The 14,876-nt window shown below is 42.8% G+C and overlaps 1 protein-coding gene across 5 annotated transcripts in view; it reads left to right on the forward strand.

Annotated features, from left to right (window-relative positions):
- The window catches only part of MYO16 (myosin XVI), a 783,767-nt gene extending 769,161 nt beyond the window's left edge, over positions 1 to 14,606 (forward strand). For 4 of the 5 annotated variants that reach the window (XM_073556817.1, XM_073556818.1, XM_073556819.1 and 1 more), the window contains exon 35: positions 12,370 to 14,606. In XM_073556817.1, coding sequence (XP_073412918.1) covers positions 12,370 to 12,516 — 147 coding nt within the window. In that variant the 3' untranslated portion in view covers positions 12,517 to 14,606. The remainder of the gene's footprint in view (positions 1 to 12,369) is intronic. The other variant, XR_012222718.1, reaches the window with a different exon arrangement.
- The last annotated feature ends 270 nt before the right edge of the window (positions 14,607 to 14,876 follow it).

The following is a 14,876-nucleotide window of genomic DNA, read 5'->3' on the forward strand; positions in this document are numbered from 1 at the left end:
CTGTTTAGCAGAGGTGAGGGCTGATTTGAAGGCAAGTATAGCTTGTTTGAAAGCAGTGAAGTCGTCTGGCAGATGTGTTTTCTTCCAACGCCGCTCCGCGACCCTGGATGCCTGTCGAAGTTTTTAGGTGAGGTTGTTGTGCCAGGGTTGCCTATTGATTTGTTGCACTTTGTCATGCATGAGTGGGGCGACTGAGTCTATGGCTGATGTGAGGGTGGCATTGTAGAAAGCGGTGGCACTGTCTGTGTTGTGGAGTGAAGATATGGAGGACAAAGGTAGAAGAGAGTCTGAGAGTCAGTGAGTGTCTAGGTGTGCGAGGTTTCTACGAGGATGTGCTAGTGGCTGGACGTGGGGGGCAGGTGAGAAGGACAAGGATGAGAAGATGAGTAGATGGTGGTCAGATAGGGGGAAGGGAGAGGTTGTGAGATTAGATAGGGAACAGAGGCGGTTGAAGATGAGGTCTAATGTATGTCCATCTGTGTGGGTGGCTGTGGAGGAGCACTGAGTAAGGGTCCCGTCACATTTAGCGATGCACCAGCGATCCCGACCACGATACGACCCGGTCAGGATAGCTGGTGCATCGCTAAATGGTCGCTAGTGAGCTGCCAAACAGGCAGATCTCACCAGCGACGTGCCAGCGGTCGGCGGTCGTTACTTAACTGTCAGACGCGGCAATGAAGATGTCCTCCGCCCATGTCCACGTGTCTCTCGTCGGCGCCAGCAGGAAGCCCAGCAGGAAGCAGCTGACGAGAAACGGCCCAGGACGTTCTTGCGCGATCAGCGATAGCCAGCGGGGGAGCTGGTAGGAGGTAAGTATCACATTTAGCTATATCGCTAGCAATATCGCTGCTGCGTCACAAAATCGGTGACGCTTTAGCGATATTGCTAGCGATATTGCTATGTGTGAAGCCCCCTTAAGTCCAAAGGATGAGGTAAGTGACAGGAGTTTGGAGGCTGCTGGCTGGTGGGTGTCAATGGCGATGTTGAAATCCCCCATGATGATGGTGGGGTTGTCAGCAGAGAGAAAGTGGAGGAGCCAGGTGGAGAAATGGTCGATGAAGGCAGTGGCTGAGCCCGGTGGTCGGTGGTCCAGCCATTTGGAGATTAGAGGGAGAGTAAATACGGACAGAGTGAACCTCGAAAGAAGAGAGGATAAGGGAGGGTGGGGGTTGGAAAGGGTTGAAGGAGCAGTTTTTAGAAAGGAGGAAACCCACTCCTCCACCATGTCTGTTGCCAGGGCGAGGAGTGTGGGTAAAATGGAGGCCGCCATAACTCAATGCGGCCGAGGAGGCCGTGTCAGGGGGTGTCAGCCAGGTCTTAGTGAGGGCCAGGAAGGAGAGGTTGCGGGAGGTAAAGATGTCGTGGATCACATGGAGCTTGTTGCAGATGGAGTGAGCATTCCAAAGTGCTCCAGAAAGAGGATGCAGGGGGTGGGGGTCAGTGGCACAGGTTTTAAATGTGAGGGATTGCGGTAGTTTCTCTTAGCGTGAGAAAGATAGGGGGGAGGATTAGTGGAATGTATGAGGGGGGGACCAGGATTGGGGGATATGTCACCAGCAGTGAGAAGAAGCAGAGAAAGGGAAAGCAGGTGGGTGAAGGAGAGTGATCGTCTTGTATTGTATTTTAGTAGGAGAGGTCTGAGGTTAAGGAGTATGTCTGCAGATGAAGCGAGGTGGGGGGATAAAAAAGAAAGAGGGGGAGATAGTTATTTGGTTCAAGGGTGCAGGGGTTTGGGGATAGCGAAGGAGAGAGAAGATGAGTGGAGCAAAAATGGTGATGGCAAATGTGAGCATGGTTAAAGAGCAGGGAAAAGAAAACAAGTAAAGTAAGAAAGCAGTAGTTAGTCTTACCATCTGACCGATTTCTGGACTATTTCTGGTATATTTCTCATGTATCACTTTAAATATGTCACTTCAAATGATGTCACATCTGACCATCATGAGTTTTATTTTTTTTTAATTCTGTGGAAGCATGGTTGAAAAGCAATGTCTGACTATCATTTGTTAATTTTCATAGATTTTTTTTATGTATTATTACTTTTATCAGATTCAAGTTATTTTTGTCACCATTTTGAGTTTTTCTGTCATTAAACTAGGAGTACCATCAATTTTGACCATGTGTGTACGCCTAGACTCATAAAGGATATGCACTAAGTGTAAATTCTACCAACAATTACAAGCAGGGTCATCAATAAAACCTGCTGACAGGTGAAAGCACCACACAAGACAAGACGCTAGCAGCAGGGCAGCAAAACAACTTCAAGGTAAAGAGGGACAGCTTATACCAGGTGTCCAACTTTGAGACCCAATAGGTGAAGGTTGCTTAAGAATTAGGGAGTATGCTTGTTTTGTTGGCCAGATATTGCTTGCCCATCTTTAACATTTTTTCCCTCCTTGTCAAAAATACCCAGTAATCAGGCTGTGTACACTGGCTGTTGTCATGAAATTGGTCCAAGCCTTTCACAGAGTACGCATGCCTCTGTTGTGTGTCTCTTTGGCCTCTCCTCCTTGGTTGGACATGAAAGCTTGCACCTTGCTGCTAGCGCTGTCTGTTGGGAATTTTTTCAGCATATTTTCCACAATGGCCTTCTGGTATAGCACCATTTTACAAAGACCTCGCTGCCTCAGGAAGAAGAGATACAAAGTTCTGCTTGTAGCATGGGTCTAGCAGGGTGAACAACCAGTACTCTTTTTTGCCAAAGATGATTTGGAGTGTCGGTCATCGAGTATGTCGTGTGCTTCCGGGACAAGATGATGGCCTTGACATGACTGGTGCCTGACAATATGGCCCAAGCCTAGACTGACCAGAAGCATTGGTATGACCAGAATGCTTGTGAAAGGACCTGTCAGGTGGGTCAAAAGGTGAGGGTACTGGTCCTAGTACCACACAACTAGCTTCAGGTGGCCTGGGAGGACCCATACCTTGTGCACCCACAGCTCAATGACTTCACGTACCTGGTCAACCTGGACCACGCCCATGGAAGGAGGAAGGCCTTCCATGTGAACATTATAAAGGTACATCATGAGTGGGAGGTCTGTGCCCACCCTGTGTGCGACCTTCCCAAGGAAGAAGAGGCAGAAACCCTCCTGGATCTGCTCACCCAGGCCAAGGCGGGTGGATCCATCTAGAATGTGAAGGTTGGCAACCAGCTGTCAAAGGACTAATGGTCCCAGCTGGCGGTCACCTTACACCACTTCCAGGAGCTGTTCAGTAGCCTGCCCGGAGGACTGAGACAGCCGTTCATGATGGGAACACTGGAAATCACCCCCCTGATCTGGCGTTCAGCATATCGGGTTTCTCTCTTGAGGTGCAGCAGCACATGTGCCAGGAACATGATGAAATGCTGAAGCTGGGGGTGATCCAAACATCCAGCAGCGAATCAACTTTGCCCGTAGTGCTCATCACCAAAAGGGACCAGTTCTGTGTGGACTACATGGGGTTAATCACTGTGGTGGTCACTGATGGGTTCCCTATACCACGCATCAATAACCCACTCAACCAGTTGGCTGGTGCTAAGTACCTTACCATCATGGATCTGAGCCGGTGATATTGGCAGATTCCCCTGGCATGGGAATGCTCTCCCTTTATTACCCCTTTTTGACCTGTATGAGTCCACCATGATGCGGTAACGCTGACGGGGTTATCCCAGCAATGGGAGGTTGCAGAAGGGCGCATGGGGAAACACAGGAATGTAATACCCCCTAGCACCCTCTAAAGTGGGGAGGTATGAGGAATGAGGGAGACACCATCTTGATTTATTAATTTCAGGCCCAATATATAATCCAGAGCTCTCCCTCTTTTCCCTGAACTGTGGCCCCAACCATGAGATAAACGCACACATTTTCAAAAGAACAGGAACTTGCCATATGACGAGAGAATTAGAAGCCCCATGTTAATTAATGCAAGGATGAAATGAGCTGGGACCCCCTGCTGTCTTTTGTTCAGGGCTGCAAGCTAACACTGAAAACCTTACTGTATATACCGCCCTCACTGCAGAGTGCCCCGATAATTAGTACGTAACAGGGCAGCGACTACTTATCCTAGGTGCAGTTCCCTGACTAACCTGAGGGTAAGGGGGCACCAGAGAGCAGTGTATCTGTAAGCTTCATCACAGATTGGTGATGGTGGTGGGATATCTGTATCCCCCGGCTTTCGTTCGTCACAAAAGGTAATACAGTAATCCTCTTCAGGTGTCCACTTCTCCTTCTCCTTCTTCAGGATGTTGGTGGCACTGCCTCTACCTGCTTTCTCGAGTCCGGTTCCCAGGTACCTGGGCTGTAAGTGACCTAGCTTTGAGTAGTGCCGGAGCCTCCAACATATAGAAATGGGTGACAGCCCCCTGTGCCACATGCACCATGTCCTTTTCCCGCATAGAAAGTGGGGAATCCCAAGGACAGTATGTCCTCTCGGGGTTGGTAGTAGTCGAGGAGCAGCTCCCAGGAATGATCAATCCTCAGGAAGGGTTAATCCTGCTCCCTAACTTCTTGCATCACACTCACCACATACCAGCGATGTTATGGTACCTTGCGTCTAGTGGACCTGACAGCATTTTTCCAGGCCTGTCCTGGCTCACTACCTTGTCTCTTCCCATCAGCCTAGGCTACACAGTCTGCTCACTAGTTCTTGGATACTGGCTCTCTTATACGAAATCCGCAAGAACCTTAGCGGTGTAGGCTGCAGACTGGGTTCGGGCCTTAGTGGTTTTGGAAAAGCATCCAGTTCTGGACCACAGGTTCCTGCTATCTCGGCTGTCTCGCCAGCATCCTCTGCCTCTGATATTCTTCTGGTCACTCCTTCGGGATTCTGCCATCTTTGTCACCCACTAAGTATGTTACACTGGATGTTTGATTAATTGAATCCAGGAACATTTTTTAATGCTTTTTTGGAGACTTACAGTGGAAAAAAAGGATATAGTCAGCCACCAATTGTGTAAGTTCTCCCATTTAAAAAGATGAGAGAGTCCTGTAATTGACATCATGCGTAGACCACAACTATGAGAGTCAAAATGGGAAAACAATTCCAGAAAATCACCTTGTCTGATTTGGCAAGATTTTTTTTCAAATTATGCTGGAAAATAAGTGTTTGGTCACCTAAAAATATGCAAGATTTCTGGCTTTCACAGACCTGTAACTTCTTCTTTAAGAGGCTCCTCTGTCCTCCACTCATACCTGTAGTAATAGCACCTGTTTAAACTAGTTATTAGCATGTCCACAGCCACAGAAATGTACCCCAGAACACTGAGTACTCTATGGATGAGTAAGTAAATACCGAAACATTTTTGAACGCATTTTTGGAGTGTTAAATGCCACAGAAATGTACACCAGAGCACAGAATACTCTATGGATGAGAAAGTTAATACAGAAAAAAAATTTATGCTTTTTTGGAGTTTTATATGCCACAGAAATGTAGCCCAGAGAACTTAATATATTATGGATGAGTAATTGAATCCAGAAAAATGTTTACCATATATACTCGCATATAAGCTGAGATTTTCAGCCCATTTTTTTGGGATGAAAGTCCCCCTCTTGGCTTATACGCAAGTAATATACCGGGGGTTGGCAGGGGAGGGGGAGCGGGGGTGTCATAGATCATACTCACCCCATCCTGTCGCGTCTCTGCAGTCCCCCCGCTTCTCCGTAGGTCTCCTGTGCCTGTGTTCAGAGTTACGTGGTACCACTCATTAAACTCATGAATATGCACATATTCATGAGTTTTGAATATGCACATATTCATGAGTTTAATGAGCGGTACCACGTGACCACTGAATGCAGGAAGAAGACCGAGGGAGAAGCAGGGGCTGCAGAGAAGACCGTGCGCCAGGAGGGGGTGAGTCTGACAGGGCAAAGCAATATTCACCTGTCCCCGTTCCATCGCCATGCCCCGCTGTGTCTCCGGGTCCTCCTGCTGTGATGTTCAGTAGAGGGCGCGATGACGTAGTCAGTGTGTGCTCTCTGCTGAACATCACTGCAGAGACCTGGGAGACAGAGCGGTGGATGGCCATGGAGCGGGGACCGGTAAATATCGCCAGTGCCGGGGGCCTGAGCAAATGGCGACACCAGCACCTGGAGGTGAGTATGTCATTTTTTTTGTTAAGTGCAGCGGCAATATATGGGGGTGTTTATGGAGCATCTTATGAGGCAGCATTAACCCTTGTGCAGCAGCATATGGGGGGTATTTATGGAGCATCTTATGAGGCAGCATTAACCCTTGTGCAGCAGCATATGGGAGGTATTTATGGAGCATCTTATGGGGCAGCATTAACCCTTCTGCAGCAGCATATGAGGGGTTTTTATCTATGGAGCATCTTCTTGGGCCACCATTAACCCTTGTGCAGCAGCATATGGGGTATTTATCTATGGAGCATCTTTTTGTGAACCACCATTAACCCTTGTGCAGCATTTTATGGGGGTATTTATCTATGGAGCATCTTCTTGGACCACCATTAACCCTTGTGCAGCACCACCCTCGGCTTATACATGAGTCAATAAGTTTTCCGAGTTTTTTGTGGCAAAATTCGGAGAGTCGGCTTATACGCGGGTTATCTTATACACGAGTATATACGGTAAATGCTTTTTTGTGTGTTATATAACAACAAAATGTGCCATCAGCACATAATACTGTATGGATCACAATATACAGTTGTGGCCAAAAGTATTGACACCCCTGCAATTTTGTCAGATAATACTCAGTTTCTTCCTGAAAATGATTGCAAACACAAATTCTTTGGTATTATTATCTTCATTTAATTTGTCTTAAATGAAAAAACACAAAAGAGAATAAAGCAAAAAGCAAAACATTGATCATTTCACACAAAACTCCAAAAATGGGCCAGACAAAAGTATTGGCACCCTCAGCCTAATACTTGGTTGCACAACCTTTAGCCAAAATAACTGCAACCAACCGCTTCCGGTAACCATCAATGAGTTTCTTACAATGCTCAGCTGGAATTTTAGACCATTCTTCTTTGGCAAACTGCTCCAGGTCCCTGATCTTAGAAGGGTGCCTTCTCCAAACTGCCATTTTTAGATCTCTCCACAGGTGTTTTATGGGATTCAGGTCTGGACTCATTGCTGGCCACCTTAGAAGTCTCCAGTGCTTTCTCTCAAACCATTTTCTAGTGCTTTTTGAAGTGTGTTTTGGGTCATTGTCCTGCTGGAAGACCCATGACCTCTGAGGGAGACCCAGCTTTCCTACACTGGGCCCTACCATTATGCTGCAAAATTTGTTGGTAGTCTTCAGACTTCATAACGCTATGCACACGGTCAAGCAGTCAAGCGCCAGAGGCAGCAAAGCAACCCTAAAACATCAGGGAACCTCCACCATGTTTGACTGTAGGGACCATGTTTTTTCTTTAAATGCCTCTTTTTTACTCCTGTAAACTCTATGTTGATGCCTTTGCCCAAAAAGCTCTACTTTTGTCTCATCTGACCAGAGAACATTCTTCCAAAACGTTTTAGGCTTTTTCAGGTAAGTTTTGGCAAAATCCAGCTTGGCTTTTTTATGTCTCGGGGTAAGAAGTGGGGTCTTCCTGGGTCTCCTACCATACACTTCCTTTTCATTCAGCTGCCGACAGATAGTACGGGTTGACACTGTTGTACCCTCGGACTGCAGGGCAGCTTGAACTTGTTGGGATGTTAGTCGAGGTTCTTTATCCAACATCCGCACAATCTTGCGTTGAAATCTCTTTTCAATTTTTCTTTTCCGTCCACATCTAGGGAGGTTAGCCACAGTGCCATGGGCTTTAAACTTCTTGATGACAGTGCGCACGGTAGACACAGGAACATTCAGGTCTTTGGAGATGGACTTGTAGCCTTGAGATTGCTCATGCTTCCTCACAATTTGGTTTCTCAAGTCCTCAGACAGTTCTTTGGTCATCTTTCTTTTATCCATGCTCAATGTGGTACACACAAGGACACAGGACAGAGGTTGAGTCACCTTTAATCCATGTCAACTGGCTGCAAGTGTGATTTAGTTATTGCCAACACCTGTTAGGTGCCACAGGTAAGTTACAGGTGCTGTTAATTACACAAATTAGAGAAGCATCACATGATTTTTTGAACAGTGCCAATACTTTTGACCACCCTCTTTTTTATGTTTGGTGTGGAATTATATCCAATTTGGCTTTAGGACAATTCTTTTTGTGTTTTTTCATTTAAGACAAATTAATTGAAGATAATAATACCAAATAATTTGTGTTTGAAATCATTTTCAGGAAGAAACTGAGTATTATCTGACAAAATTGCAGGGGTGTCAATACTTTTGGCCACAACTGTAGTCATTTTTTTCCACACAAAAAAACAATGTGGACAGCTTTTGCAGATACAGCATACTGTATATTTAGTAATGGTCTGCAAAGCCCTAATCCCTGCTTAGAGACTGTATTCAACCACTCTCTCTGCTCATTCAGCTCTCTCTCTCCCTATGCTAAATGTAGAATGTATCTGTTACAAACAGCAAAGCACAAGATTAACCCTTAGAAGGACTGTTAGTATGATGGTTCAGCTTCAGCACCAGAATCAAGACTACAGGGCTCTGATTCGTTAAACTGTGCACACACAAGCCTGGACAAGCACTCTCTCCCTTCAAGAACAACTATCACAGAGCTGTGCAATGGCATCAGTGTGCTGAGCATCGTAGTGCCTGTCCTTTTATGACCTTTGATGATGTCATACAGCCAGCCAATCACAGTAATGCCACTACCAAGATGGCTATGGCATTACAGCAACTCACATTAAATCCCTGCATGCTTATTGGCTGTGTAACAGGTGCCAAACATGTGAGGTGAGGATCTGAGTTTGAAATCGAGCACCGGCTAATACTAGCTGAGTAACAAGCACATCCGAACATGCAAATACTCGAATGATATCTGAGTATCACCGAGCATGTTTGCTCATTCCTAATTATAATACATCACATCACAGAACATATCAACAGGGGGGAACATGAGTACAACTTCCATCCTCTTACACAAAGATAACATGAATCTGATTTCTCACTTTCCATAGAACTTTTATGACTCGTCTTAATAGACACACAACTTTTTAAGCATCAAGTAGGATAGTTTGTTACCTTGTTTGCTGTTTCTTTTCTAGACCAGTGAAATAATTCCTGTACATATCTCTTATGTCAGTAATATTAACAATTTTGAATAATCTCCTGGCAACACAAAAATCTATGTGTCTGTCTCTGCTAGCTCAGTGGGATTAAATACTTTATCTGGGACTTTGTTTATTTTGATGTTGATAGAGCAGTTTCTTGTTTTCTGCTCTGCTTTGTTGGCAGGGTGTTAATGCCAATTTCTTGTTGATTGACAGATGACTCCCTGCTGCCTAGCTGTGGAGAGCCAGCTGTCAATCAGCTTGAAGTTAACCATGGTGCCCCATCAACAAAGCAAATAAGAAAAGGAAGAGCTGTTCTGTTGGCATTAGGTCAAATGAAGTAGCAAAATTGCTAGCAGCAGTATGTGCCAGCAGAGATGGGCTCTAGGTAAAACAGACATGTAGTTATCAAGTACCTGCATTTAAGTTATTTACCCCATAGTAAAAAAATAAGCAATTCCCAGATAGCCCCTTTTATACTGTTCACTTACCTGAAGGTTCACTATTTAAATATAGACAAATGAAAGAAACGGTCGACGGAGCGCTAGGAACACACGGACAGGGTTGTTTTTCTTTAGCCCACAACGCGTTTCAATGGTAACACCGTTGACCGTTTCTTTCATTTGTCTACTTCACCATCCTCCGTTGGAGGCATATGGCTGGAGCTGCGGTGGAGCACTAGCTCATATCTGCTTTCCTGGTGCTCCCTAGTGACCGCTACCCCTTCTGGCTTCCACTAATTAAATATGGCCTAGAGTTTACATGGGAGTTGTCCTTTCAACAAGCTTTACATACAGGAGAATGTAAGAAACTTTGTATATATGCTATCAGAGAACTATTATTTCTCCGTTTATGAATTTCTTCCTCTTGCCCTAAAGTCATCATCCACTCTTAAAAAAACAACTCAACTCCATTTTGCTCAAGAAAACACCGACTGCTAGCACAGTGAGATATGAAGTTATACCATTTATGATACTCTACGGAGAGAGGAAGGGGGAGGATGAGTGCATAGAAGAGTGATGAAACAATAGGAGGAAGATACAGAAAGACTGTGATGTGCTTTCTAACAAGACTTTATCTTAGACTGAAAGCTATATTGACATCTACACTGCTCAGTAGTGCTGTATAATATTCTCATTGCGGTCTGTGTGCTAAGGAATACCTCTCAGTATCGGTGTGGAGTGCATGGGAGATATCATAGCAGTCAGTCTCCTCCCAACAGCTCAGAGTCAATTGCATATCAAAACACAGTGGGGAAAACTGGTGAAAATGCAGCATAATGGGTAGATATAGTGATATCCCTCATGTATACACACAGTATAGAGTATTTTGAAAACATAATTTCATGTTCTTTAAGTCCCTACTGGCTAAATAGGCCTAATAATGTTAGTGTCATTGATGGTTCAGGATTTGCCATTAAGTCCCATTTTGGATTGTTTAGTGCCAACTAATTTTGCAGTACTTTAGAATTTGAAAAAAAAACACAAGCAAAATGAAAAACAACACAAATAAACAATGAAACAAAAGGAAAACTGTCCCTGTCTAATGGAAGGAGTGACACAATAATGTCTTTATGTTACTAGGGGAATATAAAATAAGACTGAATGATCTCTATCACTTGGATAATAAAACATTCAGGCAGTTTAAACTTTAGCATCTCTCCTTTTTGTTGTTCAGGAAATAAGCCACTGCTATCTCCACTCTTTCTTTAAAAAAAGATTCAAGAACATTCCTGTTTATGGGACAGCCAGAATAGATAATTTACAACCAAATGATCATTCAGCCAATAGCTATATCATGTGTATTGGGGCCTATGAGTGCTTTCAATATTCACTTTTGCAAAGCAGTATATGTCACTTAAAAATAGTTCATGGTATCAGATATGTACACAACCTGACTTGGTTACAAATACTTCATCTCCATCTTGTACTCAACCAATGCAGCTATTATCATCTTCATCATCATCAACATCACCATCATCTGTTGGGGGTAAGCCAGGAAGCCACTATACACATTATCAGAGGGTTTGGTGGACTTTAGTCTAATGTAAATGGTGGCAATAATAACTGGTAAAGTTAAGACCCCCTGTACACAAATGAAAGTCGGCTGAACCCAAAAGTTTAGGCAAGACTGACAATTTAGGCACCACTATCTGATGTGTCTGGGAAGAATTGAGCCTTTGGAATTTAAATGCCCAGTCCTTTTATTTTCAGGGAAAATAAGCTACTGCCAAAGGTGTCTGCCTGCATCCTCTCCTCTCTCCAAGTTGAAATCACATGAACACTCAGCTGAGTGCTAATGTGTATGGTCAAGTCAGGTAAAAAAACTGCCTACCAAATGAATGCTTGAGCGACAGCTATCTAATATGTATGGCCAGCTTTAGAAGCAGGTCTAAGGCTACGTTCACATGTCCAGTAATCATCAGTCACAATGGATCCAGCAGATTCTGCAGAACTATTTTGTGAACAGATTACTGCTGGATCCATTCTACTGGACATGTGAACATGGCCTATTCTTGTATTGAACAGCTTGTACTTAAACATTCCCATAAAAATGAGTTCCCTTTCCCATATATTTTATCCATTTACTAGAAACCCAGCTTATTTTAAAGATTATGTAAAGATTCTTGTGAATGTTTTTTCTATTGGCAGAAGTACAATATAATGTAATTAATAATTATATTAAACTAATTGGAGTCATGGTGTTTCCCTCTGTACCCCAGGCAATGACATAAACATTCATTAGCAAAAGAACATTAATAGAATATTGTACAAAATGTACACTAAGACCTGTGGGGCTCTTCCTACGATTAATTTGGATTAATTGGAAATTTGTTTTTGCAATCACTAGAGAGATTAATGGGCCTCTATGGATGTAGAATATTTTATAGCATTGCTGTTTTTGTATTATTTTCAAAGACTAAATCTATTATTTATTGATTTCCCAGTATGTTGAGATTATCTAATGGGTTTACTTTTTGTAGAGAAAAAAATGAATTTGTCACCCATCCTGCTAACATTTAAAAGATATTATTGATTTATAGTAAAGTGCACAGTTTTAGTCAGTCTTCTATCATTAATAATAAAATAAATGTTTTTATATGGTGATCCTTATGCATTTACATACTGCTTTCTCACAACACTGGAATCAGGCTATCAATCCCTACATCATGTTGCTATCGGATTACATTGGAAAAATCTTTTGAAAGATTTCCTTTAAGAAAGATTATAAGCTGAAATGTAGATGATGACTTGATTCTTCTAATTTCTAGGTTATTCATCAGTTAAGAATGTCAGAGAATGAGAGTGCTGCATTGCAGGAGCTAATGGACTGGAGAAGAAAACTTTGTGAAGAAGGAGAGACTTGGCCGAAAGACTTATCTGAAAAGAGAAATACTGCTCCCACACAGTCATCTTAAATGGAGGTGAACATTGGAGAAGCCATCAGCCATCACTTTCTGTAGCAAAAAAAAAGCCTTTTGCTGACAGATTGTTGTCTGTATATATCATATATATCAGACAAAGAATGCGCAATATATACATAAGGTGTTTTTCTATTGTTGTAATATTTTGTGTAAATGGAGAGCATGAATTGTATGTGTGATGTGATGAACTGTAATGTGCGTCTTTTATCCAAGGCTCATTTAAAAAAGAATGCGGTCCTAACAAGTCAGCATGTTGGGACCCTTACACTGTGAATGTTAGACCACGGAAGCAGAATGGACCTATATCATATAAGGAACTAGTGTGAATATATGATATGGAGAAGTCAAACATACAAGAAAATAGAATGAACCAGCTTCATACTGACCTGCTATCGGAGACAGCCTGAAAGGTCCAACAGAAGCCAAGTCCATGAGGAACTGACTATGGAGCCATCATTAGGATATACAGTATTTCCTATTCACAAATATGTGCAATTATAACAGCAAGGTTTACAATGCAATTAAAAGTAGACCTGCACTTTTTCTGTATAAATAGAAGCTAGAACTTAAGAATGATTTTCTCTAATTGGCCCAAGTTACTCTCTGACAAACAGACAAACTTGCTTGAAGGACATATACTGTATGTATCAATTTACAAAGAAACAGGTCAAATAAGTAAGGGCCCCATCACACATAGCGACGCACCAGCGATCCCGACAATGATATGACCTTGTCAGGATCGCTGGTGTGTCGCTACATGATCGCTGGTGAGCTGCCAAACAGGCAGCTTCACCAGCGATCAGCACCAGCAACACATGGGTAGCAAGCGACGCTTAGTAACCCGATGTTTACCTTAGTAACCAGCACCAGCTCGCTGATCGCTGGTCTCCTGCCTGTCACACGCAGCGATGCGTGCTGGCCAGCGGGAGACCAGCGATCAAAAACATGTCCTGGCCATTCCAGGACGATCAGCGATACCCAGCGGGGGGGCCGGTCGCTGGTGTCACACACAGCGATCTCGCTGGTGAGATCACTGTTGCATCACAATTTGTGACTCAGCAGCGATCTCGCTAGCGAGATCGCTGTGTGTGACGGGGGCTTAAGGAAGCAACTCATTTATTGGGTCTCTTGTTGTAAAGTATTCATCTAACTAAACTTTTTTCTTTGTTTCCTAGCTTTAACTGACATCTGACCAACTAAATTACAATTTTCCCTGAAATATCAGTCGATTACACCAACAGCACTAATACCATTAACTTGTGGCCTACCTGATGCCCTGGGCAACTGATAAATTTGCCCGATCTAATTCAAGGTGTCCCCTCAAATTGTCTAAGAATTAAATGTAAATGTATAGAATAGTTCTAAGATATTAGGGTATCAATTTGTAAGGAACATTTTATATATTGGAGAATCTACTATACAGAATATAATTGTATAGAATATATTATATGAGTGTTTCTGTGTGTGTCCTTACTTATAATGGGAGAGAAGCTACAAATAGTCGACTCCTATGCACTCACAAATGGGGCATACAGCTTGCTGAGATATTTTCCTAGCATAGTAAAACTAGTAAACATCTCAGTCATACATATTCTCCTCCTATGAGGTGTTTATCAGTTTTTCTAATCTGTACTTATCTTAAGCACTGAACCACGGAGAAAGTACCCTATCTCTCCATTACGTATGGAGGACTTGTATTGATTATATAGCACATATGACATTAGTATTTGTATAAACCTTTGTAAATAATATGTTTATAAATTATTGCTGGTGATGCCATGATATATAATCATGAGGTTTATGGATGTTATATTATTAGCCTTTATTAGGGATGTGATGTATAAGAATACTCTACCCTAGTTATATAGCAACCCAATTTTAGAAGTTTCCTGGTCACAGATGTTCATAAGGGTCTTCTTCTCTTCTGTGTAGATTCCTCTGTCTACTGCAGAAACAGCCGAAACAAAATCTCAAGATAATTCTCTTACTGTACACATTTACTGCCAGATTTTTTTTTATAATTATTAATGAATGGTGCTGTTGCTCTTCCTTAAGATAAAGAGAATAAAGGCAGATAATAAATACTCTCTCTCATTTTTGTTTTTTTTCTTAGAAATAAATACATTTACTTAAAAAGGTGACGAAACTGGCTTTATACAGTAGGTGTCATAGAGGAAAATTAAAATCCGTAAAGACATCTCCAAAAAGGGAACATATCACTCTCACATTGAACATATGAGATTAAATAAAATTGGGTAATTGAGAAACTAATTATAACTGGAGGGAAGTGAGACAGAGCTGACACTTCAATCTCCATTGAAGTATGGACCTCCTCCAGTGACCAGGTAATTACA

This window comes from Dendrobates tinctorius, unplaced genomic scaffold (assembly GCF_039654945.1).
Source record: "Dendrobates tinctorius isolate UK_male_01 unplaced genomic scaffold, ASM3965494v1 ptg000240l, whole genome shotgun sequence".
Lineage (NCBI taxonomy): Eukaryota > Metazoa > Chordata > Amphibia > Anura > Dendrobatidae > Dendrobates > Dendrobates tinctorius.